The sequence below is a fragment of the Aedes albopictus genome, chromosome 2 (assembly GCF_035046485.1).
Source record: "Aedes albopictus strain Foshan chromosome 2, AalbF5, whole genome shotgun sequence".
NCBI lineage: Eukaryota > Metazoa > Arthropoda > Insecta > Diptera > Culicidae > Aedes > Aedes albopictus.
In genome coordinates this window covers 384,795,249-384,821,544 of record NC_085137.1, presented here as the reverse complement: position 1 = coordinate 384,821,544, position 26,296 = coordinate 384,795,249, and the positions used below count along the sequence as shown (strand labels likewise).

The window sequence follows — 26,296 nt, the reverse complement described above, 5'->3', positions numbered from 1 at the left end:
AATCAGAATCAAACGAAATCGTACTGAATGAGTGAAAATTGTCACTAGTCGGAACCATTGGAAAAATCACATACCTAGTCCTGCTGAATAGCTCCCGTCACCGCCGGACCGCTGGGGATATTAGTATCAAACCAACGGTAGTGCATACTTGCTTTTGAAAATAATCGCTGAAATACCACAGTCTATTAGCAGCCTTCAGCATTGTTCAGAACTGTTTCAAAACTTCACACTCATCCGCGGTCGCGATACATCACCGAACCAAAAAAAAAGCTCAATCACAGCGTCGAACGCTGCCAGAAGCTTGATGTGAACTACTAGATCCGGATCAATACTAAGCCCATCAGGATGCCTTCACAAACTCATAATTTTCACATTAATCTTCAAGTGATTCGATTGCTTCAGCCGCTGCAGGAATAACGTCGGTTCAGGTGTCATCTTCGGCAGTACAATGAGATACTCGGTGTACAAGAGCTGGTGCATCAGTACGCTGACTACACTTCATAGATTTTCCGCATCCAATGTCCATGTTGCACAGAACACTTTTTTTAAGAAATATTTTCCCACCGAAAAACGATTGAGATTAATTCGCGAAATTGAACAAAACTTTCTTCCGCGACGACAACGACGACGACGTGCATACGATACGAACTTTGTAAACAAGACTAGCGTTAATTTGTGCTATTCGAACTCGTTACAAGTTGTATTAAGTGACAGATCACAATATGATAAGTTAGAGAAACATCGCATAGAATCGCAAAGACTTAATTTCTTAAGAGCCTTCATACCAACACCTACGGAATATAGTTCAATGAATGTGCTACATTTAAAGATGCTATAGTTTATGTAGGGTAAAAAACAGTCTCTATTTATCAACAGTAAACTGTCATAGTGGTATATTAGCGGACTATGAACCTCGAGGTTCTGTGTTCGAGACTGGATACTAGTCTATTTTTACTTCGTCTAGGACATTTTCGTAATGATTAACAATGAAAGTCGTTTTTTTGTCTTTTCGTTGCGATTTTTGGACATCGTATAACTTTTCACGGGAAATCGAAAACAATCGTCAGAAGTATGTATATGGCCTCCACTTTGGTACGTATATAGCAGTTATGTGCACTTTATAGGACTAAATTGGTTCTTATATGATGATGCATAGCATACATTATATAGACCAAAATGTTTACTGGGCCATACCTTAACAGCATTATTGAAGGTTTGCGTTCACAGACGGAAATTTGCACTGAAAATGGTGGAACTAGAAAATGTCATGACATTTTTCCATGACATTTCCGTGACATTTTCCACCCCTACTTGGGGGTGATGATCGACGATAAGCTTACCTTCGATAGCCACCTTTTTAATGCATACAAGAGAACATCCGCAGCTAGTGGCACTGTCCCGGATGATGTCTGATTAGCTCTACAGTGTGTGCCAGTAAGCGCGAGTTTCTGGCTAGTGTCACCTCGTCCTTACTAAGATATGACGGCCTGGTTTAGGGCACGGCGCTAAGTACCAAAAGCTGAAAAGTACTTATAGGCTGATGTACCTGAGGATTGCGAGCTTGTTCCGTACCGTGTCACACGTTACACTCTGCGTCATCACTGGTATGGTGCCTATCGGTATCCTTGACAGGGAGGCTTCGCAATGCGCCGCACAAGAGGCACACGTAGGACTGCCAGGATGGCCTCCACACAGCAAAAAAAAAATCTTGTGATATCACATCACTTTCGCTGCACATCAGTTGCATCGTAAAAGTGATGTACAAACAAGTGTACAAATTACATCCTTTCCACACAGTAAATTAGCCGCCGTAGCTTGAAAGTTAGTCTAGCAATCGCTAGAACCGGAACGATAGATGAATCATATATAAGTAAAATATTGGCATGGATTCGTACCCAGATCCGTTGATTGTGAGGCATATCCCTTACCTCTCGGCTATTTCACCGAGTTAGAAGGTGGGTGATAAATATGTACAGTTTCTAGGTATCTGCTGGAATAGGTTTGTTGATACTTTCCGGTGCCAACTACGGTGCACATGGCGAGTGTGATAATTGTTGGAAAACGATGTATCCGAGTGAGCTTACGTTCGGAAATGGATACATCGCCAGAAATTACGCGCCTGGAAATTACAAAATTATTTGCTGTGTAGCTCAGACGATACAGTGATAGACATTCGTTTAGCTGAGGCCAAAAATTTTTCAAAAAAGTGTCAGGAAATTCATACGAAAGATTTTATGATGAAACTTTTTGATCGTAGTGATAGCATATCTAGGACTGTTTTATAAAAGTGTGATACATCATCCTTAGATATACACTGAAACAAAAACGAGGGCCCTTCAAATGTCATTTTTGCCTAGACATGCGTTTAGCCGAATTGTACAATTTTTGGAACTCCATAATAAAAAAAAACTAACAAATTTCAAAATATATCCAACATAATCATTTTGTATTGTGACCTGCATTATAGATCAACATGAATTAGATCGTTTTTGGAAGTGTTGCCATATAAATTTTGCATGCATCTCATATAAATATGTCATAATATTGTAAATGTTTCCAAATTGAGATTTGATGTAGTTATTTTTATCGGAAGTGTTTCAAAAGAATCTAATGAACGTTTCATGACGATTGCAGGTTGAAAATTAACGAAAAACAATGTTTTTAACAGAAAAAAATTACGCAAGCCATCAAAAAAATCACGTATTTAAGTATTGTTTTGATGAAATATGATGGTTTCACTTGAATAAATCACAGCGTTTACTACTATTACGTCTTCTAATAGCTCCCAATATCTTCTAGACTGTATACTGGCTGAAATAACATACATTGGACGGCTCACATTTCGAGAAATGGCACGGAAAGTACTCAAATTTCTAGCATCAACTACTTGTTTCATAATTTAGACGTTCTTTTCATATAAATCTTGTTAAAAATGAATGTGGTTTAATATGAAGACTCATTTATGATATATTTCTTCAGATTGAATGAAATAAGCCAATTGTTTGACCATATCTTGCATTTTTATATGATAATCTGATTTTAAATAAACAGGGTACAAAAATTCTGACACTTCTTGCAGTTCTTTCACTTAGCAGTCTTTTAACTCATTTAGTAATGCTAGTATCAAACAGGTATACTCCACAGGCATTAGGGCACGTCTTTATTTCAACACAGATCTATTTATTTTACCTTTTATCAATCCTATTTTAAGTTTTAATCAACCAAAAACCAATATACTTTATTTTTTCATGACATTTTATACAATAATTTGAATATTTTTTCAACAATAATTCTGTGCCATATTGTCAAAACTGCTAGTCTAGATTACGTTTGAGTGTTTATAGAAATCATTTTTCTTGAAAAAATTTGTTTATCATTGCTTCTCCTTATCGGAACATTTTTTCATAATATTTCTCTGAATTTCACAAATAAATAGACTTTCAAGGTCAATTATCTTGCTAGCACGTCATAAACTAAATGCCTTGGGGTATATCCTCGAAATATACTCACAAAATTGTAAAAATCTATTGAAAACCAATTTTTCATTTATCTCAGCTAAACAAATGTCTAGGCAAAAAATGACATTTGAAGGGTTTTTACCCTCGTTTTAGTTTCAGTGTATATGTAAGTGTGATGTATCATATTTTTCTAAAACGGTACTAGGTATACTATCACTACGATAAAAAAGTTTTATCATCAAATCTTGTGTATGAGTTTCCTGACATTTTTTGAACGGGTACGGAGTCGGCTACGTACACACTCAAAACAGATTTGCGGGCTCGGCAAAATCGCGCACAGCCGTCCGCTCAGCAAAATCTTTAACTAGTATCTCAGCAAAAAGTGACGTTTGTTAGCTGACTCTCAGCAAAACGATTGCCGACTATCAGAAATGAACTGTCAAAATTGCTGAGATCCCGGCAAAATAGTTGTTTGCTGATTGCTCGGCTGTGCGAATCTCGGCAAAAGTTTGAAAAAATGCTGATATTCCGGCAATCTGAATTAAGTGTGTAGGTCATATCGGTGCCTTGCGATCGAAATCGACCCTTACAGAGATTAAGTAGCCGCGAGGAGAACATTCTGGTAGCGCTGCTATTGTGGCGTCAATCTACTGGGTTGAATCCAAGCCAGCGCGGTTGAAAAGGGGTCCCCGTTAAGGACCGGGGCAGGTGGAGACTTCACTGTCAGCAAATCCTTCTGGTGTAGCTGATATGGCCTGAAGGGTAGTGATACCCTTGCCCTCCGCAGGTCAGATCTGGTTGGACGTAGGCAGCAGTGCTTAATGTCTGGCAAAATAGTTAGGCGCGGGCGTGGGGTTGACCCTGCCCGCCTTCCGAGGACAAGCCGAATGGTGAGAACCACTCGGGAAACTGGCTAAGAACCAGCATGCTACCGTGATGGACTCTCCAAAACGAGTCATCGATGTTCGTTGCTGCAGGCAAGGCAGCTACTCTTGAGAGTGCGATGTGTACTAGCCCCTCTCAGAAGCAATGATGGGTCGAGAAAATGATAGTCCTGGCTTTTACTTTTTTGTAGAAGACGTTTCTTAACCCCACACTACCTGGACCTCCCTGTTCAGGTGTCTGTTGAGCGGATTATCCCCCTATGGGTTAGAAAATAAATAAGCATAGATGTCTGCTGATGCTTCAAAATCTCAACATCTTTATTCCATGCTTCTCAGGTCAGATCAGCAACGCAGTGCAACGAATCACAAAGAATCACATACCTAACACGTCATTCACTGTCGTCGACGTAGTTCATGCAACTGCTTTATGGTTATTTCTTCTCCTTTGTCTTATCCGAGTGCATCATCGTCTGCATCTGCAGAAGGATAATCCGCTAACTACTTCCCCGGCTCGGAGAGACAGAGATGATCTGACTGACACACCTTCGCTCCATCCTTTCGGTGTTCCAAAAACAAAACACGCTAACGCCGCTCAGCACTAAAGTGCATAATTTCCAGACTACACCAAAAATGTGTAACCCTTGCACATTTACAAAATCAGCTCCAGTGTCCGCAAAATTGTTAAAATCGCAAAAATTTTTGTACGCCAATCTAGGTAGGATTACTAGTGACCTTGGAAAACAAAAAAAAATCAACATTTCGCATCTAAAAGAGTATACGAGCTGTTTTTTGAGAATGTGTAACTGCTACACATTTTTGTGTGGTCTGGAAATTATGCACTTATGAGTAGGTCTTACACATTTTAGTGCTGAGCAGTTTTAGCGTGAAGGAAATCTCAAACCATCCACACACACACACAGCTGACTTGAGAGTGGGTAATGGTGCAGGATGTACGTAAAGGGCTGCACTGTTGCAGGTACCCATCCTTAGTTGTAACCAACCCAACTGTTCCAGGACGGCAAACTTTTGCCCGAATGAAGAACAGGCGGTGGTGGCTGCGGAACGTGCGGTGGTGGTGTCAATGAGAAGAGGAGCATCGTAAAAGTAATGAATGGAAGGTGCTCCAAAATGGAAACATGAAAATTCGATTGAGTTCTAAAAATAGCCATGGGCGGTACCCTCGTCGGTTACGAACTCCAGCTTCTAGCTTACCGCACTTCTCAGGTAGGTACTGGTTTGTTCTGGTTTATTGGTCGTCTTTCGTCAGGGCAATCAGTTGGTACCAAGAGAAAGATTATAGAAAATGCACCATGGTAGCTCAAACACAAACTCCGTAAGCGTACAATCTATATATATAAAAATGCAGTGGCATACGTGGGACCGCGCATAACTTGCGAACGGGTGGTCCGATTTGGGTCGTCTAAGTTTTGTTCTGTTAGTTTTCACCCAAGGAAGGTTTATGAAGCCTAAAACATGGGTAAATTGAGAGTTTTTGAAAATCGGGTTTTCATACATTCTGAACGGGGACTTGGGTGCTTGGCTAGGGACTCGAAACGTCAAAAAACGCAGTAGGCAAGACAAAGTTTGCCGGGTACAGCTAGTTTATGATTAAATCTACATATTGACAATTACACAGAAAAAAAAACTTGCCAAAAGGACCACGTTATTTTCCCACTATAGTGCACTTCTCATCACCCTTCCCTGAAACCATAAAACAAAGCTCAAAAAAGTTACCGATTTTTCTCATCGCTATATTTGTATTTATTGGTACAGCTGGTGTTGCGTGTCGGAGAATAGATGGAAAGCTAAAGATTGCTGCTGTCGGATCGAAGTTCAAACGTACTAGAGATGTTCAAAATGTACACGGAGCAACTCAAGTACCTCGTGCCTAAGGGGCCATCCATTAAGTACGTCACGTTCTTATGGGGAGGGGGGTTTGTGGAAGTGTGACAACCAATGTATTAAGTATAGGAAACCCCCGTACAAAGGGGGGAGGAGGGGGGTTGAAAATTCCCAATTTTAGCGTGACGTACTTAATTAATGCTCCTCAATACCGGAGCTTCGACATGAATGTCTCCTTTTTTATTTCTATATAGGGGAATGGGGGAATTTTGTTCCCTTACCCTCTTTAACCCCAATCATTTAAATTGCGATTGATGGCATTTATCATTGATATAGAGCCATCTTTAGCATATGGCACTGAAAGGCTTTCTAAAATAGTTTCTTCTCCGGGTTGCATGGAACACAGCTTATATTTGATTCGTTAGTTTTCTCATAATTGACCTCTGAGTTAACCAGGAGTTAACTACCTCTATAACTCGACGTAAATGTTTGTTATGCATTCCAAGCTTGATTACAAGCATAATTCGAACGGGTGCCTTAAATGTTGCAATAACGGTTAAGCACGCTGTAATGTTACTTATGTACCTCATCACCCACTTTATGCAACTACATTAGTGGCCTAACAACACTTAGCGCGCTCGGCAAAGTTCCATCGTGCCGCTTAAAGTGTTGCCACAAATAAGGGGGTTAGTTTGCTAAACCCAGCTATCTGGCTGGTGGGGCATGGGAGCCCAAGCTTCAACTGCTAATGCAATCAGATATTACCCAAACTTTGACGTAGATGATTCTATATTTGAAGAGCTATTCAAGCCTGTTGGCGCGTTAACCGTGGCCAACTCCGGTCGGGTCGGGTGGACTGTATCACGGTTCGGAAATTCGGAATGAAAGGCACAACACCACTGGTTCACTAATTCACTACTTTATTTCACTGCACCGTACACTACTTAACTACTTAGTACTTAGTTCACTTTCACTGGTCGAAGTATATTTCGCGGCGGTAAAAACATAACTGAAGATGCGGGCGAACTTATCGGGTATTTATATGTGCGCACCCGCAATCTAGAATGTTCGCGCAATATCGCGACGCTGGTTCCAGACGCGGGTGGAACTCTCTCGATGGCTGTCACTCTCGGGGTGCTGCTGTGGTGTGTTTTGCATTAGTCACCACACTTCGGAGACGGCGACGATGACGGGACCACTCACTTGCGCTCACTGCTGGTACTCACAGTGGCTGTCGGAACTCACGTAATCAAAGGCGTAGCAAGGGTGGGTCGTGTTGGGGGCGGCAAATCGGTAAGTGTTTCGCATTCGTGGGTCGCGGTGGTTACGTTGGGTGATTGAATAGGATGCTCGTTGACTAATCTCACGTTCCGTACGGAACATACTCCCCCCGGTTGACACGAAGTTCAACTGGTTTCATCGTTGGATATACTAACTTGTCTTAGACGATTGAAGTCCATCGGTTGCGAATGTTGTCTGCTTTGGGTCGGAATACTCTTGAGCTGATCGATGAGTTTTCATTCCTCAGTCGTCCATTGGTCGATGTTGAAACTCTATTGCGTATGTCGTTGGTGTTGGGGTCCCACAAAGTTCGAAGCGATTCATTCGGCTTATTTAGGCAAAGGTGAGGACTGATTCTGGATATCTTGGTCGGAATCAATGGTTGCTGCACTCGGAGGCGGTCAGGTGGCCGGTTGCACCTAAACTTACTCTGGGAACGTGAAAGTTGTAGTCGTTGATACATCATGATTGGATCATCCATCGTTGAAACGCTAGCTGAGGACTGGAAATGACGTTGTTGATCTGGCACTGTCCACGCACTACAGCAAAGCACTGGAACATTGGCAGTCGACCTTGTAGGGCGGTACACGGCACGACGCGTTGATTGATTTGGATTATCCTCTCGCATTTCTCGGCGGTATCTCCCATTCTGTGGTTTACTGGAAGTCGCACTTGGGCCGGATGACTCCTGGGTGCTACGAAAACGCTGGGTGATCTTCTCGTTGTGGTCCACCAATGCGATGTGCGAATGGTGAACACGCTTGGAGATAGGTCGTTCCTTGAGTACTCCGGTTACTACCCATCCTAGTGTAGTCTCACGTAACTCGGGGAAATCGTCATCAAGTTTGATGTAACCTGGGTGTAGTAATTTCAGAAACAGTTCGGCACCAAGCAACATGTCGATCTTCTCCGGTTTGTAGAATTCGGGGTCGGCGAGTTGAACTCCGAAGGGAATACTCCAAGATGAAACATCGATTCTTGATGCTGGGATGACTCCCGTTACGCTTGGTGTTACGAGGCACTGCACCTGCGCTTCGTAGTCGGAGACACGGGATCGGAATTTCACCACTACCTTGTCGTAGGCAGTGGTCTGTACATCGTTGATTCCTCTGATTGGGATGTTGACACGGTGTTTCGTACTTCCAATACGACTCGCAAAATCGGCTGTGACAAAGTTCACTTGGGATCCACTGTCTAGCAGCACGCGGCAGGGATGTGGTTGGTTGTTTGCGTCCAATACGTTCACAACAGCTGTTAGCAGGAATACAGTCTTCGTAGAGTCGACAAAGTTGCAAGAAAGTGGAATGTTCGATGATTCTCTGGTGGATGTTGCAGTAGATTCGATACTTTGAGCGATTGCAGGACGAGTCTCCTTTTCTGGTAATGGGACGCTGGAGCTTGACACTTGTTCAACCTCTTCGTTGTGGAGTTGAGTGTGATGACGCTTCTGGCATTTCTGGCACGATTTTGTTGATCAGCAATCTCTGACGCTGTGCCCCTTGCGGAGACAGTTGAAGCAAACACCAGAAGCTCGCACTTTCTCGATCCTCTTGTGGAACGGCATGGCACTAATCACGTTGCACTGGTAGTTACGATGTAGACCTTCGCAGAAGTCGCAAATGTCCTTCCTCGGCTCGGATGCAGAGGCGTAGATTCTAACGGCGGATGCGTTCGTAGAAATTTCTCTCCTTGAATTTGATTTCGATGCATGTTCGGTGGTGGCGGTCGGAAAAGCCATTTCGCAATTCTCCAACATCTGGCACCTTGTCTGGAGGAACGATATGGTCTGTGCGTACGTAGGCAACTCACCTTTCTTTTGGGTGGCCTCCCAAGCCATCCTTGTCGCTTGATCCATCGCAGAAGCTAGAATGTGGACCAGGAACAAGTCAGAAATACCCTGGAACTCCTGCTCGAGGTACTTCAGGCTCTCGACATGGCGGACACATTCGTCGTGAAGTCGTCGCAGCTCCTTGCAGGATCCAGAAGCCATTTTCTGGATGCCGAACAGTTCACGGATGTGGGTCTCCATGATGATCCTTTTGTTTTCGTATCTTTCGCTGAGGATAGCCCATGCTTGCTGGTAGTTCCCTTCGCTCATCACCTTGGCATCAAGAACTCCAGCCGCTTCACCAACAAGCGCTTTATCAAGGTGATAAAGCTTGATGGCGTCGGAATCTCCCGAGCCAGCCATCAGGTCCTGTAATATAGCCTTAAACTTTGGCCAGCTGGCGTACGATCCATCGAAAGTGGGGATCGGGACCTTCAATGGCTGTTGCTGCAGGATCACCTGCGGTTGCAGAGTTTGAGCCTTGGTGGTGTTCGTCTCGTGTGCTAACATGAGCTCCTCGATGACTGTGCGGACGTAGTCGTATCGTTCTTCGAAAGTGATGTAAATCTCCTCCTGCTGTCGGAAAGCTTCATCCGGGATAACGGCAACCAGCTTCGTATGAATTGTACTGAATTCGGCGTACGCGTCATCCACCTTCTTCAGGAATGTCTTGAGTTGCGGGAGGCTCACCTCATGCTTGGCAGTGGCAAGTGCCCTTTGCACTCGTGCTAGCTTGAGGCTTACCTGATCACGCTGACGGGACAGTGACGATACTTCCTTTATCGTCTGTGCATCGGCATTGATCTTCCAGCTGGTTGCGTTGTCGATTAGTTGCTGCTTCTGCTTCGCGGCTTCAGCTGCAGCCTTGGTAACTGATCTGGTCATCGGCGTCTGTACCTGCGACATGGTGAAACTCTTTCGGACAAAACACGCTACGAATTCGTTTCGGGTCGGAACGGGGGTGCAGAGTGTTCTTCGGGCGATCGGTGGTCGGTATGGAACACTTCACAAGCGGTGACGATAGTAGCGAATATTCTTCTCTTCGGTCGGTGCACGTTTTGGCAACGGAGCCACGGAAACGTGTCGGGCGGCGGTGACGGTGCTGTATCCTTTCCTACGGCGAGGGCGGCACTGGATCCGGTTCGTTAGGACCACTATGTTGGCGCGTTAACCGTGGCCAACTCCGGTCGGGTCGGGTGGACTGTATCACGGTTCGGAAATTCGGAATGAAAGGCACAACACCACTGGTTCACTAATTCACTACTTTATTTCACTGCACCGTACACTACTTAACTACTTAGTACTTAGTTCAGTTTCACTGGTCGAAGTATATTTCGCGGCGGTAAGTGCATAACTGAAGATGCGGGCGAACTTATCGGGTATTTATATGTGCGCACCCGCAATCTAGAATGTTCGCGCAATATCGCGACGCTGGTTCCAGACGCGGGTGGAACTCTCTCGATGGCTGTCACTCTCGGGGTGCTGCTGTGGTGAGTTTTGCATTAGTCACCACACTTCGGAGACGGCGACGATGACGGGACCACTCACTTGCGCTCACTGCTGGTACTCACAGTGGCTGTCGGAACTCACGTAATCAAAGGCGTAGCAAGGGTGGGTCGTGTTGGGGGCGGCAAATCGGTAAGTGTTTCGCATTCGTGGGTCGCGGTGGTTACGTTGGGTGATTGAATAGGATGCTCGTTGACTAATCTCACGTTCCGTACGGAACAAAGCCGTTTCGGAAAATTTCCAAAGTACAGTTCAATTATGTTGAACTTGATAGTTTCTAGTCCGAACGCTCAAAGATAACTCTATTTCATTTAATGTCCATGTTCGATATGCTGGCTTCCAAATGCCATTCAAATGTAATGTAAAACAATACAACATAACAAAAGAGAACCATTCCCAAACCATTCAATGTAATGTACAGCTTGTATTGACATTACAATTCAAAACAATACAATCGCTGTACTTTTTAATGTATGAAACCATACATAAACCACACAATGTACGGTATATTTGAACCCATAATTCACAACAGTTCATTTACAAGAAAATGTATAGTTTTGCAAAAATATTAGTATGAAAACAAATCGTTTTGCCTTTCTCGTTCACCTAAGTGAACTGAAAGGCTATATGTTTTTTGTATTGTTACGATACTTAACAACCTGTATAATTTATTGTAAAAACCGTGTTTACTGTATGGTTGCAACGTTACATCGTATTGTTTTGTATTGCTATTTGTGCCATTATTTATATTGTAAAAATATGGTTCTAAATAGTACTGTTACAATACAATGTTCGGTTTGGCGATAACCGGCACACTTTTTTAAAATTAAAACTTAAGATTCTTTTAATGTAGTAAAATTGATCATCCCTACATTCCCATCTATGCAAGAAAAACGTAATAGAGCTTCGGTAGCATCAGTCCTCCCAAGAGATTCCTAACTTACCGTTCAGTAAGAGAGCAGATCCTGTCACAATAAATACTAAAAAAACAGACAGCAAAATTTAACGGCTAGAAGCAGACGCAGGGAGACACAGCAGACAGGGAAGGGTAGTGGAGAGTCCTGGAAATTTATTTTTCTTGAATGAATCGCACGCTCGTGTGCTGTGTAGCAGCCAGCACCAGCAGCCGTCGGTCGGTCGATGGAAAAACGATGTGAAAATGATCAAAACAACAACACCAATCAAGAAGCCCTGCGCCCTGGCGCCCAACCGACACGGATGCCCGACGGCGACGGCGGTTTTTCTGACGTCACTGCAATATAACGGAATGTGCTATGGATAGGATATGTACCAGTAGTGGGGCCAGCTGTGTCAGTCCACCAATGAAGAAGCGGTGGAAAAAGCTGTGAAAACGACTGGCGAAACTAATATTCGATGAAGAATATAAATTTTCCACATTCCTGTCCCCCGCGGGTGGATTGGGTGGTAAAGGGTGTTTGCAGGGATTTGCACTTGCTGCAGTTCGTCGCTCGCCATCGCATCGTTAGCTCGGGTTGCCCCGGTAGGTATACTTACATCTTTGTATATCCGATATTGGTCAATGGCCCACACGGTTGGCACATGCGTGTTAAGTAACTGCGAAAGTGAAACATGCTTGTTGCAGGCCCGTGCACATATCAGCCGCGTTTTGCCAACGGCCGTGTCGCCGACGAGGACACATTTTACCAACTCCTGGTGGGGCTGCTCGTTGTCCATGCTTCCATCAGGCCAGGCAATATCCGTCCGAGTGGAACCCTGTTAGTCCTCTGCACTGTTTGCTATACGGATAGCGGATGGTTCTCGGTTCACACCTGGAATGTGGTCGTCCACAGGTTGCAAATTATCAGCACACCGTTGTAGGCCGCAACCGAGTGCCAGCCAATGGGGAGCTCCTAAAATGGAAACAGAAATGTGACAACAACTAATTAGAGAACGAAACAAGCTGAACTGAGCAATTTTCATCGTGTCAACTGATAATGGTCACCAGGGACGCATAGAAGTTCTGCACTGGATGTGCGATTCGAGTGGAATCATGAACAGGAGAGGCGATATAACCATATAACAGACAAATAAACACGAGTTTATGGGCGATATGGGAACTCAGACACGGTTTTTTAGGCAATCTATTTATGACAGTCACTAACAAGGAGCATCAAATCATTTCTCAAGTTATATATCACATGTGACAGGGATCTATTTGATCCTTGTTCGCGAACATGTTTGTTTATGTCTCTGTAGGACCTGGCTACACTTGTATGAAAAACATACAACTCGAAAAATGAAAAGTCTTACCTCCAGAATCTGTTATTTCGGACTGCGTTTCAGAACTGTTTTCATTAGATCCATACATGTTAGTCAAGTATGAGAGGCAATGCCTTGGGGCTTCCAAATCACTCTGAAGTCAAGGAACAATGTATCGGGTACATTATAAACTTAGTATTGTGCGTCTTGGTAATCATATGAGATCAGTTGAATCATATGACATTGTATAGTTTGCAGTGTACCCAATTGCTTTATTACAAATGTAGATCTTAAGACCTTAATCACATAATATCATAAGCAGTAATCTCACATATCCCTGAAGCTGTGGAAATTTGTCAACTTCAGAATGGATTAAATGATCTAGAACAGATAAACATATGACATACGATTGAACTGACCTTCTCTGTCTACTAAAATGCATTATACCAAGTATAAAATGTGGACGATGCTTCATTACGAGTGTAGGTCTGAAGATCTTAACCACATCATATTAAAGGTAACTCCAGATGACCCTGGTGCTCTAAAAATTGTGTCTCTCATGGCTTTCACAAGTATGAAATCAGAAATAGTCAAATTTTGATATGGGTACGCTATTGTTGATAGACTATTACAAAACTAAATCATATATTTATCTCATCTTCAGAATAGTTTGGATGATTTTGATTGTTTTAAGCGATTTATGTTAGGTACGATATTTCCCATACAAGTCACCCTCCAAAAGTTGCATGCAAGTTTTCATACTAACATGAAATGCTTAAATCTAACAAATTTGATTAGGTAAATCGAAATATTTTGCATGAGTCGTTAATTTAGATGTTAATTGACCAATTAACCTTTTGATTGCTCAAAAAAATATTTCCATGCTTAATTGCTTGCAGTCAAAAAAGCCCAAAATCGCATATTTTGCCCTATAAATTGAGGTATAGCTAAAAATTGTGACGTGCTAGAGCAAATCTGAGCCCGGATTCGGATTCAGCAGCCCAAAATCTGTCAGAGACACATAAGTCTGCTCTTAAGACAAAAAAATGTTGCGCTGTGTTATTGCCTTAACTGGCTATAACTTCAAAATGGTCAAACTTATCGCAGTTTTTTCATCCTTATTCGAAAGATTGTTGAATTTTCTATGAAATTGCATCTTTGATTCGATTGGTTAAGGTAAATAACTAAGTTTTCTAGAGCAAATAGCTCAAAAGTAGTGTGTTTTAATAGGAAGCAATCAGTGAAGTACTAGATTGAAAGTAGTGAGCTGGATTTTTGTATGGTAAGATGATCAGTTCTCCATTTCTGTAATGAAATGATACAAACAGCGTGGGTTATATGATTTCTTGACTAATTTGATGCTATTTGAGCAAAAGTTTGGGTAACTGTGTTGTTGTATTATTTATTTCTTGCAACTTCAACAACACAATTATCCAAACTTTTGCTCAAACAGCATCAAATTAGTCAAGAAATCATATAAACCACGCTGTTTGCACCATTTCATTGCAGAAATGGAGAACTGATCATCTCACCATACAAAAATCCAGCTCACTACTTTCAATCTAGTACTTCACTGATTGCGTCCTATTGGTTTTTGTCAATTATCTTTAAAAAATGCGTAATAAATTAAAATTCTTTCTTTGGCAAAGTTGTGCCTCTACAATTGTTTTTGTCAATTATCTTTGAAAAATGCGTCATAATTTGAAATTCTTTCTTTGGCAAAGTTGTGGCCCCTGTTTCACTCTACAGTTCGTTCTTTGACACCAAACTTATATCTCTTATCGTTTTCTTGCAATTTTGATTTAAATGTCTTTGGTGTTAAATAACGAATTGTAGAGTGAAACAGGGTCCACAACTTTGCCAAGGAAAGAATTTTAACTTATTACGCATTCTTTAAAGATATAGCATAGCATAGCATAGCATAGCATAGCATGAATACTTGCACAAATCTTGGATGGAGCTGCAAAGTTGAATATTTCCATTGACATTGCTGATGTCGCTACTATCTACAATGTCATAGACAGGGTCCACAACTTTGCCAAGGAAAGAATTTTAACTTATTACGCATTCTTTAAAGATATAGCATAGCATAGCATAGCATAGCATAGCATGAATACTTGCACAAATCTTGGATGGAGCTGCAAAGTTGAATATTTCCATTGACATTGCTGATGTCGCTACTATCTACAATGTCATAGATACACTCAGCTCAACACACCTGGCCAAGTCCTTGCAAGCATTTATAAATCCCTTCATCAACTTAGAAAGAGCCCAGAACTGAAGCATCTTCCAATAGATGAAAGGATGTTGAAAATAGCGAATTTTCAACTTATATGCAGTTATGTGGAGCCTCGTAGCCGTGCGGTTAGGGTCACCAAGCTTCTAATCGCACCATGCTATGGGGTGAGGGTTCGATTCCCGCTCCGGGCGATGAAACTTTTCGTGAGAGTAGTTTCTTCTCCGTATCCACTGGTGCATGCTCCGTGTGTCCCTTGTCTAGTGTTAAGTTTCATTCAGTCTGTGCAGCCTCTGGCTGAAGACGGTGTCCGCGTCTTTTTTTTTTTTTTTTTTTTTTTTTTAAGTAAATATACTGAAGTAGAATTATTTATAAATAAATAATATTGGAAAGATCTCACCAATTGTTGTGGGGGTTTTGTGGTTCAATGCCGATTATCTAGTTGTCTTGATTAATGTTCTTCTCTGTATAGAACAACACAATACTCAGCAAAGAACAACACAATACTGAACACTAAACACCCGCGCATCTATTGTTTCGATTTTCACTCGAGACAATAGCGAACGCAATCGATTATGCTGCCATACTCACCCCTTACAGGAGCGATGCATGCACAGCAAAGAACAACACAATACTGAATACTAAGCACCCGCGCATCTATTGTTTTGATTTTCACTCGAAACAATAGCGACCGCGATCGATTATGCTGCCATACTCACCCCTACAGGAGTGATGCATGCACAGCAAAGAACAACACAATACTGAATACTAAGCACCCGCGCATCTATTGTTTTGATTTTCACTCGAAACAATAGCGACCGCGATCGATTATGCTGCCATATTCACCCCTTACAGGAGCGATGCATGCACAGCAAAGAACAACACAATACCATTACGCATTCTTTAAAGATATTTGACAAAAAAAAAACTAGAGCTATTTGCTCTAGAAAACTTAGTTATTTAACTAAAACAATCGATTCAAAAATGCCATTTGATAGAAAATTCAATAATCTTTCGAATAAGGGAAAAAACTGCGATAAGTTTGGTCATTTTAATGTTATAGCCAGTTAATGCAATAATAAACAAAAACATAGAAAGTTCAATAATTACGTAACGGTTGAGATTTGACCATATGCGTAGAACAATATTTTCAGAGCCGTAGCGTGCGGTTGGCCAGGTTGGCCCCGCCAAGGGCGTCAGCCTCACAGGGGCGCCGAAAAGTCCTGATGCTAAAAGCAAAGATGATGGATAACAGGACGTTATCAAGATTTCACCGTTTAAAGTATCTAAGACTGATATTTTTTTATGTTCTTCCAATTTCTAAAAAATTTAGATTTTTGGGAATATCACGATGTTGAGAAACTATTTTATATTATTTTTTTCAATGACAAAGCAAATTCAATATTTTTTCGAAATTCTAGTAAAAGTTTAATTCTAATGATTCCTAAACATTCTTGAGGTTACTTCTAAAGTCATTCTTCGCATTCATTCAAACATTTTACATCGTTGACGAAACGTACTGCGAATGAAAAATATTCATATGATGCTCTTTCAGTTCATACAATTGTTTATGATTCTTTGGGCTTAAAACTCTTGTAAATCTAGCACAAACCTTATTAGTCGTGTTCGCCCAAAAAACTATCAGTGAGATTTTATTTCTGTTCCCTCAACTCAAAGAATTTCTCCTGGATTCTCAAAGGATTTCCTTAGAAATTCAAAATTCATTTTTTTTTCAGAAATTGTCTTCTTCAAGTATACCTTTAGGAATTCTTCCACAGATTCTTTCAAAAATTCTTTTAAGGGTTGATATTTCTATTTCTCAATATTTATTTCACTATTTTTTCCTGGGTTCATCCTGGAAAATCTTCAACGATTTTTTTAGAAACTTTCCAAAATTTCCCTCAGTTTTAAAGATTCCTGCAAAAATATCTGTAAGAGTTACGGATTATGATTAATGATCTGCCAAGGATTCCCATAGAAACTCTACCAGCTATTTCTTCATAAATGCCTCTGAGAATTCCTTCAGCAATTCTTCCAGGTTTTTTTAGGAAGTCATCTTTACATTATTATAGATACAGATTTCTTTAGAAAGAAGAAATCCCTCGTATCACTTTGAAAATCTGCCATTTATGCCTTCCAAAATTTTTCCATGTTCATTAGAGATTGCTCCACGAATTTCTGCTAGAACTCCTCTTGAAAACTTTTCATCCCCATAGATTTTTCCAAAAAATCATAAATTTGAAATTCTTTCAGAAATTTTCCCAGGTATTCCGTGAGAAAATCTGCCATTTATTTTATTCCAAACTTCTCCAAATGTATCTTTTGCAATCCTTCTATGGATTCCTCCAGGAATTTCTTCATAAAACCTTTTAGGGAAACTTTTTCAGGGATTCCTTCGAGAATTCAGAAACTCTTCCAATGGTTCTCCACATTTTTTACAAGTAGTCCTTAAGGCATATCTTCGGAACAGCTCTAGGAAATCCTACAAAAAATTATCCATGAATATCATAGGAAATTCTTGCTGAAATGTCTGCCGAGTTCTCATCAAGTATTCCTCCGGATATTCCTGCAGGAATTCCTTTAGTGATTCCAGCAGGATTTTTTTTCCAGAGATTTCAGCAAAAACTCATATAGAAATTTCTTCAGGATTTCAGGTATTTCTTTATGGCCATGATTCGTGTTATATTTGCTGTACATTTTTTGACAGATTATCTGGGAAATTTTTGATTAAACTTAAGAAGAAACCTTTCCTAAAGTTAATGGAAAATTCTGGTGTGTAAAACCAATTGAATTAATCATAGAAAATTTCTAAAAAAGATTATTTGAGGATGTTAGAACTTCCATTAAGTCGAAAATACCCTAAAGGTATAAACGAAACACAAAAATCCAACTAAAGAAACTTTGAAAAGAGAAAATAAATGACCACGTTTTTTTTTTGCAAACTAACAATGTTCAATTACCGTGGGGATGCCTGCCAAGGGCGCCATGGGACCACGCTACGGCTCTGAATATTTTTCACCATTTATGGTCCTCTATCACCCTTTGAAAAGTTTGCACTCACGAACCTAACACCCTGTACATATATACTATTACATGATTCAACTGATCTTCCTTAACTACCAAAATGCATATATGTACCAAGTTTAAAATGTACCCGATGCATTGATACAGGGGGTGGTTAAACAGTTTGGGATAGGCATCTTTTTTGGTTCCGGATCATTTGGCCAAATGGCTTTTGGCCGAATGCCGGATAGCCGAACGCCATTTGACCATTTTTTTAAATTCCTAACCACTTAACATAATTTGCAGCTCCTTTGTCCTCTAAGGCACTACGTGCGCGATCCCAATTGGCAGGTGCCCATCCACTTTTGTATAGCGCCTAAATGTATTCTATTATTTTTCTATATCGAATTGGTTGCTTTTCGCGCTGCATTCACTTTCTACCCTACCATTGTAGAATGATGGTCAGAAGGAAAAATCTTTGACAAAATAATCAAAGTTTCAACGCCAACTGATTCCCTCAACAGTAAAACTAGAAATAGTCGCTTATGATTAAAAGAAGGAAATACTTCTGATGATAACATTGGCAACTAGAATGTTACCCGGAGTTTGTCATCACCTCTGAATTCCTTCGATAATAATTCGGCCAAGCAGCCTTCGACCAAACGACATTCGGCCAAACGGAATTCAGCCAAATGGTCGGACACCAATTTTTGAACTGTCATATCTCCGAAACCAGTCAACCAAATTTAATGAAATTTTGATAACTGATTAGACGTTCGTGCCTGCCACACGATATACGCATGCAAAATGGTCATTGGCAGAGGAAGCTCTCAGTTAATAACTGTGGAAGTGCTCATAGAACACTAAGCTGAGAAGCAGGCTTTGTCCCAGTGAGGACGTTACGCCAAGAAGAAGAAGAAGAAGAAGACGTTATAAAAGGCAAAATTTTCTCACAAACCCTTATGTGGCCAACAGGTACCCGGGTACCCATCGCCCATTTAAAAAGCACGGTGTAGAAAAAAGCAAAAAGTTTGTCGGACACATAACGGTTAATAAAGTTATACCTGTTCGACGTTTTTACCCATATAGAGCAAAATAAGTCAAATTCCCAATACAATGTGATCTTCCTTTTATCCAAATAGAATCTAAGCGCGTCATTGTAGAAAAAACTTCCTCGATGGCGCCATAACGCCATAATTTCGCAAAAGCACCGTTTTTCGGAGAATGGCTTGATAGATCATGATTGTGAAATTTTGATGGTAGATGCACAACTCCTAATGCTCCGTGGTACACCTTTCCTTTTTTTATATATTTAGCCAAAAACTCGATCGAAAAATCTCGAAATTTTTAAAGCTTTTCAAAATTAACTTAATGCCCCTCCTTTCTTCCAGAAGGGGGAGGGTAAAAACTACGGAAATAATAGATTCTAGTCTGCAGTAATCCGAAAAGCTGAAATTTAGAGCTGCGCAGTTCAAAAGCAGATTTTTTTTTTGTCAGACAATGTCTCTTAAATTATCATCTGAAACCAAATATTACTTCTCTCATCTTGCCTTATCTTTTTTATCTAATTTACCTCCAAATTTCAAACATTCTTCAGAAAACTCATCATCAAGTCCACTGGAAGTTTCGCCAACTATTCCAAATGTCTCAGAGATTTCCCTAAAAATCTTCTGGATAGTTTCAAGGATTTTTTTTTTTCAAAAACAAAAAAGTCCTCAAAATTGTTCATAGTTTGGCTCAATTTTCGTTTAAAACCCTTTGAAGCCGGAATTTTTCCAAGCGTTATTATAGAGTTTTTTCTGCATATTTCGGTAGTTTTGGTGGTGCTCAACAGCATAAAAAGGGTAGAATATGCTACAGAATACTTTTTCTAGATATCCTAAGTCATCCACACTACTAATGAGTTTAGATCCTATAGTCTACGAGTGTAACGATAACATCTTTCTTGCGATTTTCGATTGTGAAGATTATTTCGAATAATTTGTTCTGGCGTGCAGTCTTAATAATTGGCCTACGAATTTATTTTCTTTCCAAAGACAAAACTAAGACAACACTACAGGCTGAATGTTTTTGGACAGCTACGAATAATTCTTTATCCCTGATGAAGATCCAAATTGGGATCGAAACGTTGGAGCTAAGAAAATAAATTCGTAAGCCAATTAAGACTGCAAGGCAGAACAAATCATTCGAGATAACATCTTTCTTTATACAAAACTACGATTTGTAATCTATCATGCCCAGTAAGTCTTCTGAAAGTTCAATAGACAATATCTGATCAGTCGGGATGTCCTAGGCCATCCAAACTGTTCTTGAGTTTAAATCCTAAAGTCTACTGGTCCCGAGCAGAGCAGAATATCAAATTCATAACAACAGAATCACATAGCTTGTTTTTATATCATAATTTGTTAACTTATCAAAGTATTACTTTTTTATAACATGTTTTGTTGGGCAATCTTATTTTGTTATGATCAAGTTACTGAGATTCATCCACTCAATAACATTTCGATAATATACTTTGCTGTAGACCAAGTTTTCTTATTATTAAAAATGTACAAAATTATGACGAACTATAACACAACAATAACAAGTTTTAAAATTCACTACAAGATTCATTGTTATTAAAATGTTATTGAATCCAACAAAACATGTTGTAAAGTTGGTCTTCTAGGAACATTTACTTGTTATGATTTTTGTTATTTTGCCGCTTATGACAGACAAGTTTATAACATAATAAGATATGCTAATAACACGAAAATTACTTAATTCCATCATACAGTTATTATGCCAAAATAACATATTCTATTATTCGAATGAGTGTAATCAGTTTCGTACCTTTTAATTCCGCCCTATGTTACTTATCCTTTGACAGATACGCGTATTTCGACTACCACTTGTAATCTTCCTCAGTGTCAGTTATTCACAGTGGTAGTCGAAATACGCGTATCTGTCAAAGGATAAGCAACATAGGGCGGAATTAAAAGGTACGAAACTGATTACACTCATTCGAAGAGGGTATTCTGCTTAGAGGGTTCGAAAAGTCGGTACAAGATATTCTATTATGTTGTAGATATTTTCTTCTGCTCGAGGTGTAAATATTACTTCTTTCATTATACAAAGCTACGATTTGTAATCTATCATATCCAGTTCAATTTCTGTAAGTTCAATAAACAGTATCAGATCTGTTGGGTTGTCCTATGTCATTCAAACCGTTCTTGAGATCACAAAGCAAAGCAAAGATAACCGTACACATCGTAGTTGCTACTCCGTGATTGACCAGAACAATCAAAGTTGCACAGAGAACCAATGAATGTGAAAGCTTGGGACTAACTAACCATTCTCAATGTGCACACTCCGAGAGTTCAGCTATTTAAAGTCAATAACGCAACGGCGCTGGCCACGTCCTTACGATCATCAGGAAAGGGAAGGAATGTTAGTTCTACAGTCGTTGCTACTATATAGAAACCGTGGAATCCACAGCATCCTCACAGTTGTCACGAGAAGGAGTGGTGGTTATTAGGGTAGGGTAAGGTGTGGATCAAGGAGCCACCTCTGGTAGGTGATATGATCCACTAGTTATAAGGAAATAAGGATTCTGATCCCGGAATCCACACACATGTCTCCATCACCCTACCGAGACCGACCAACGTAAATAGTCACACGCTTCTCCTAATCCGCTAAACTTCATTATCAGCACAAAAGTTGTATACTGGCGGAATTTCCGAAAGAATCCCTGGGGGATTTCCTGGAGGATTTCTGAAGAAATTCTTGAAGGAATTCCTAGAAAATTTTTAGGAAGAATGCTTGCAGGAATCCCTGGAGGAATTCTTTGAATGATCCTTGGATAAATTCCGGGAGGTATTCCTGGGGGATTTTTTAAAGGAATCCCTGGAAGATTTCCTGGAGAATTTCCTGGAGAAATTGCTATAGTAATTTCTGAAGGAATTCCTGGTGGAGTTCTTAAAAGTATTCCTGGAGGAGTACCTAAATGAAATCCCGGAAGAATGCCTGGAGAAATCCCTACAGAAATCCCTGGAGGAACTCCTGGATGAATGCCTGGAGCTATCCCTAAAGGAATTCCTGGAGGAATTCCTATAGCAATCCCTAGTGGATTCCGCAGTAGCATTTCTGAAGGTATACCTGAAAGAACCCCTGGAGACATGCCTGTATGAATTCCTGAAGGAATATCTAGAGGAGAAACCGGAGAAATCTCTGGAAGAAATCCTAGAGGAATTCCTGGACGAATCCCTGCAGAAACTTTTAAAGGGAATCCCTTCAGGAATTCCCAGAGGAATCCCAGGAAGAATTCCTAAAGAAATTCTAGCAACAATTTCTGGCTTTCTGAAGAAATACCTGGGAAGTACTGAAGAAATCATTGAAAATACTGAGAAAATCCTGAAGGAATGCTAAAAAGAGTACGTACAAGAACTCTTGGAGGAATCCCTGTAGCAGATCCTGAAGGAATCCCTGGAGGAGTTCCTGAAGAAACCCAAGGAGAAATCTGGGAAGTAATCCCAAGAGGAATTCCTAAGGGAATCTCTAAACAATTTCTGGAGGAAGTCTTGTATTAATTCCAGGGGGAATTCCCGAAGGAATCCCAAGAAGAATTCTTGGAGGCATTTTTTTTTTTAAATCCGGATGTTGCCCCTGAAAGAATTGCAGAAGGAATTCCTGCGTGAATCTTTGGAGAAATTCTTGGAGGAGTTCCTGAAGAAACCCCATGAGGAATCCAAGAAGCAATTGTATGAGGGATTCCTTAATGAATCTCAGAATAGCTTTCTTAGCGAATTCACGAAAAAAAATCTGTAGGAACTCCTGGATAAAAAAAAATCTAAAGAAATCCAAATTTTTGGACTAATTATTGAAGGATTTTTTGTACAAAATTTTAAAATATTTCCTGGATTAATTTATGAAAAAAAAATTTGGAAGACATTCCTGCAGAAATTCTTCGAATAATTTCAGATGGAATTATTGGAGCAATCCCTAGTGGAATTCTGGAAGGAATATATGAATAAATTCCTGAAGAATTCTCTGAAGGAATACCTGCAGAAACACATTAAAGGATCTCTGGAGAAATTCCCGAAGGAAACTGTGAAAAAAAAGCACTGGAGGAACCTCTAAAGCTATATATATATATATAGCTTTATATATAAAAATCAATAACATCACAATAAAAGTTCCCTGTTCGTACTTTATAAAGTCGTTACTGCTAAAATTACACAAAACTTTTCCATCGCATACAGGCCTCGTCTGTATATATTCAAAAGCCCGAGAAAAGATCCTCGCAATAACAAAACCAGCCGGTCGACCCCAGTTGGTGTGTTGTTTGGTACACGCGTGCAACTTTTCTGCAAACTACATAGTGGTGGGGAGCTAAAATTAGAAAAGCCCAAATTTTACTAGCCGGGAGAAAAGCCCCCGCAAATCTGGTCTGATGGGATGAGGGTGGCCATTGCTGACTAGTGGATTGGCAAGTTTCTAGCAGCCGGCGTTCAATGAAAATGCGACCCTAAAGCAGACATGCGATAGACGTCATGGGGAAATACTCTTCTGCGATATGATGGTGACTAAACTGCGAAGGCAAAGCTTGTTGTAGGAAAAGCATAAGAAGTAAAAGTTGGTAAGTTTGCTTGACTTATGGAAGGTCGATAGATTTGTTTGTCACTTCTTGGCTTAGCAGCGTTGTTCTGTAAATGGAGGCGTTAAATGCTACAAGATGACGAGATTGAAAACTAATTACATTCTTTTGCAGAAAAATATGTACTGCTGTGAGGTGAACCACCGCACCGCAATAATATAAGAGTGAGTAAACAGATAGTCCATTAGAAATGCAATAACATGGAGATAAGTTTTTCACGCTGGGTATTTATCTCTAACATCCCTGCTGTATTATATAACTCGTGCCTAGACATATAATTACTTGAAATTAAGATGAGAATACTAGTCGATAACCCGACAAGGTAATAAAACTAATATGGAGACTGATTTGACACTCTGGAAATCGAAATAATGCTCACTAGTGCCTTCGCATGTCTTTTGAATGTGCCAAGGACTGAAAGTCTCTTTAATAAAGACAAATCAATCAATCAATCAATGTCTTTTGGATGAGGACTCCACACGCATGTAAATCTAAGATTCTAATGTTACGTTCAATTTATTATCGCCATTTTTCTATCTGTTTCGTGATACCTGTTGGTAACTTATTCTCATTAGGAAACAAATTTCGAGTACTATGTTATAAGATTCAGTTATAATTTGATTTTCAAGTTTTAATTACAAAGGTTTAGAAATCGAAACGTGCACTTCAAACAAAGATTCTAACGAGACTAACTGCTCACACGCTCATTAATCACATCCCTGTCAGCAAATGCTTCCTCTTATCATTCTTCTTCTTCATCATCATATTCTTCTTCTTCCTCTCCTTGTTTTTTCCTCTCATTCTTCTTTTTCTTCCTCTCCTTTTTCTTATTCTTCCTATCCTTCTTATTCCTCTCATTCTTCTTCTTCCTTTTCTTATGTTACTTCTTTTGCTTCTTTTTCTTGTTGGCCAAATCGTAGGTCAGACACGAAGATACTCTATACCTATATAGGGTTTTTTTTATTTTTTTTTATTGCGATTTGTCATTTAGATTGTCAAGTGTCATAATCGCAATACTATTCATACTGACATTTCAATCACAGTTTTAGTACTACTTGATTTGAATTTCGGTAAATTCAAATATATAATGTCATGTCTTAAAAATAAATTAACATATCCCCTGAATAAGGCCGAGTCCAATGGCCAAAACGTCGGAATTTAACAAATAGTACTTGTCTTGGTTAATTGCTAGACTGAAAAGCCACCCAAAAACAGTTGATTTTACAGTCGATCCTAATTCCAACATTTAAATCACTAGAATTTTTATAATTTTGAATATTTATAATCCTGAAACAATCGCGTTATGAAACGGTCTACCAGAAAAAAATCTTTTGTTATCATACTTCGCTCGGGGAACCCACTGTGTGTGTGAAGCGATTGACGAGACCGGTTGCGGTTTTCTATGCGCCCATCAAAAAAACGCAAAAGTTCACCCATGCACAACCGCACGTAATCTAAGCATTTGTCATTAGACTTCCGATGAAACAATGACAAAGCTCTAGCTATAGCAGCGCAGGCAGCATGTCTCAGATCACGTTCGCCAATTCCCAAACCTTTTGAGCAGCCGGCGGAGACTGACGCGCGTGTTTGAAGTGAAACTTTGAACCTTAAACGGCTGTTTGTGTGGAATATTTAAGAAATTTCTTCGAGTCGTAATTTATGGAAATTCAACTTTAAGTATTGAATGAGCAGCTTCCATAAATTTCATCATCAAAGTGTGGCGAATCACACCGATTGTTGTACCACCACCACAATGATTAGGATAATCTATACCTACGTGTTTGCGGTTTTCGTTAGACGAGAATTTTAGCACTCGATGAGCGATCAATTAGCAATAGAAGCCCAACAAAGATGCGGGGGGATGGTAATTGTGGTGATGACTGGGTGAACTTTGGAACCGGTCGGCGTTTGCTCGTGCAGAAATGGAGAGGCAAGCCAAGCCCACGATTAAACTGATTCTTTGATTGTTTTAATTACATCATCTCTGTTGTCATTAGGCACCGTTTCTTAATTACATAACACTCTAGAAGGAGGGAGGGAGTTGACCTAAGTTTTACGGTTTATACCAAGAAACAACAAGACTTTCGTTAACCCTCCTAAGGTGTTAGGTTTTCCGTAGTTTTTCAAAGTAATAATCTTAAAAACTATCATACCTTAATTATGAGGCAAAATAACAAAAATGAATACCATAATATTGTATCAATAACATCTAGAAAATAACAAATCTTGATATTTCAATAATGAATGTAAAGCAAGGCAAATCAAAGACTACCGCACACATCGTAGTTGCTACTCCGTGATTGACAAGAACATCTAAGTTGCACAGTGCTTGGGACTAGCTACACACTCTCAATGTGCACAATTCGAGAGTTCAATATTAAAAAGTCAATCACGGCGCTGGCC

The 26,296-nt window shown here is 40.1% G+C and overlaps 1 protein-coding gene across 4 annotated transcripts in view; it reads right to left on the bottom strand.

Annotated features, from left to right (window-relative positions):
- The window catches only part of LOC109402732 (rho-related BTB domain-containing protein 1), a 174,568-nt gene that overhangs the window by 37,719 nt on the left and 110,553 nt on the right, over positions 1-26,296 (bottom strand). For all 4 annotated transcript variants that reach the window (XM_062853140.1, XM_062853139.1, XM_029878926.2 and 1 more), the window contains exon 3: positions 12,315-12,670. In XM_062853140.1, coding sequence (XP_062709124.1) covers positions 12,315-12,494 — 180 coding nt within the window. In that variant the 5' untranslated portion in view covers positions 12,495-12,670. The remainder of the gene's footprint in view (positions 1-12,314; positions 12,671-26,296) is intronic.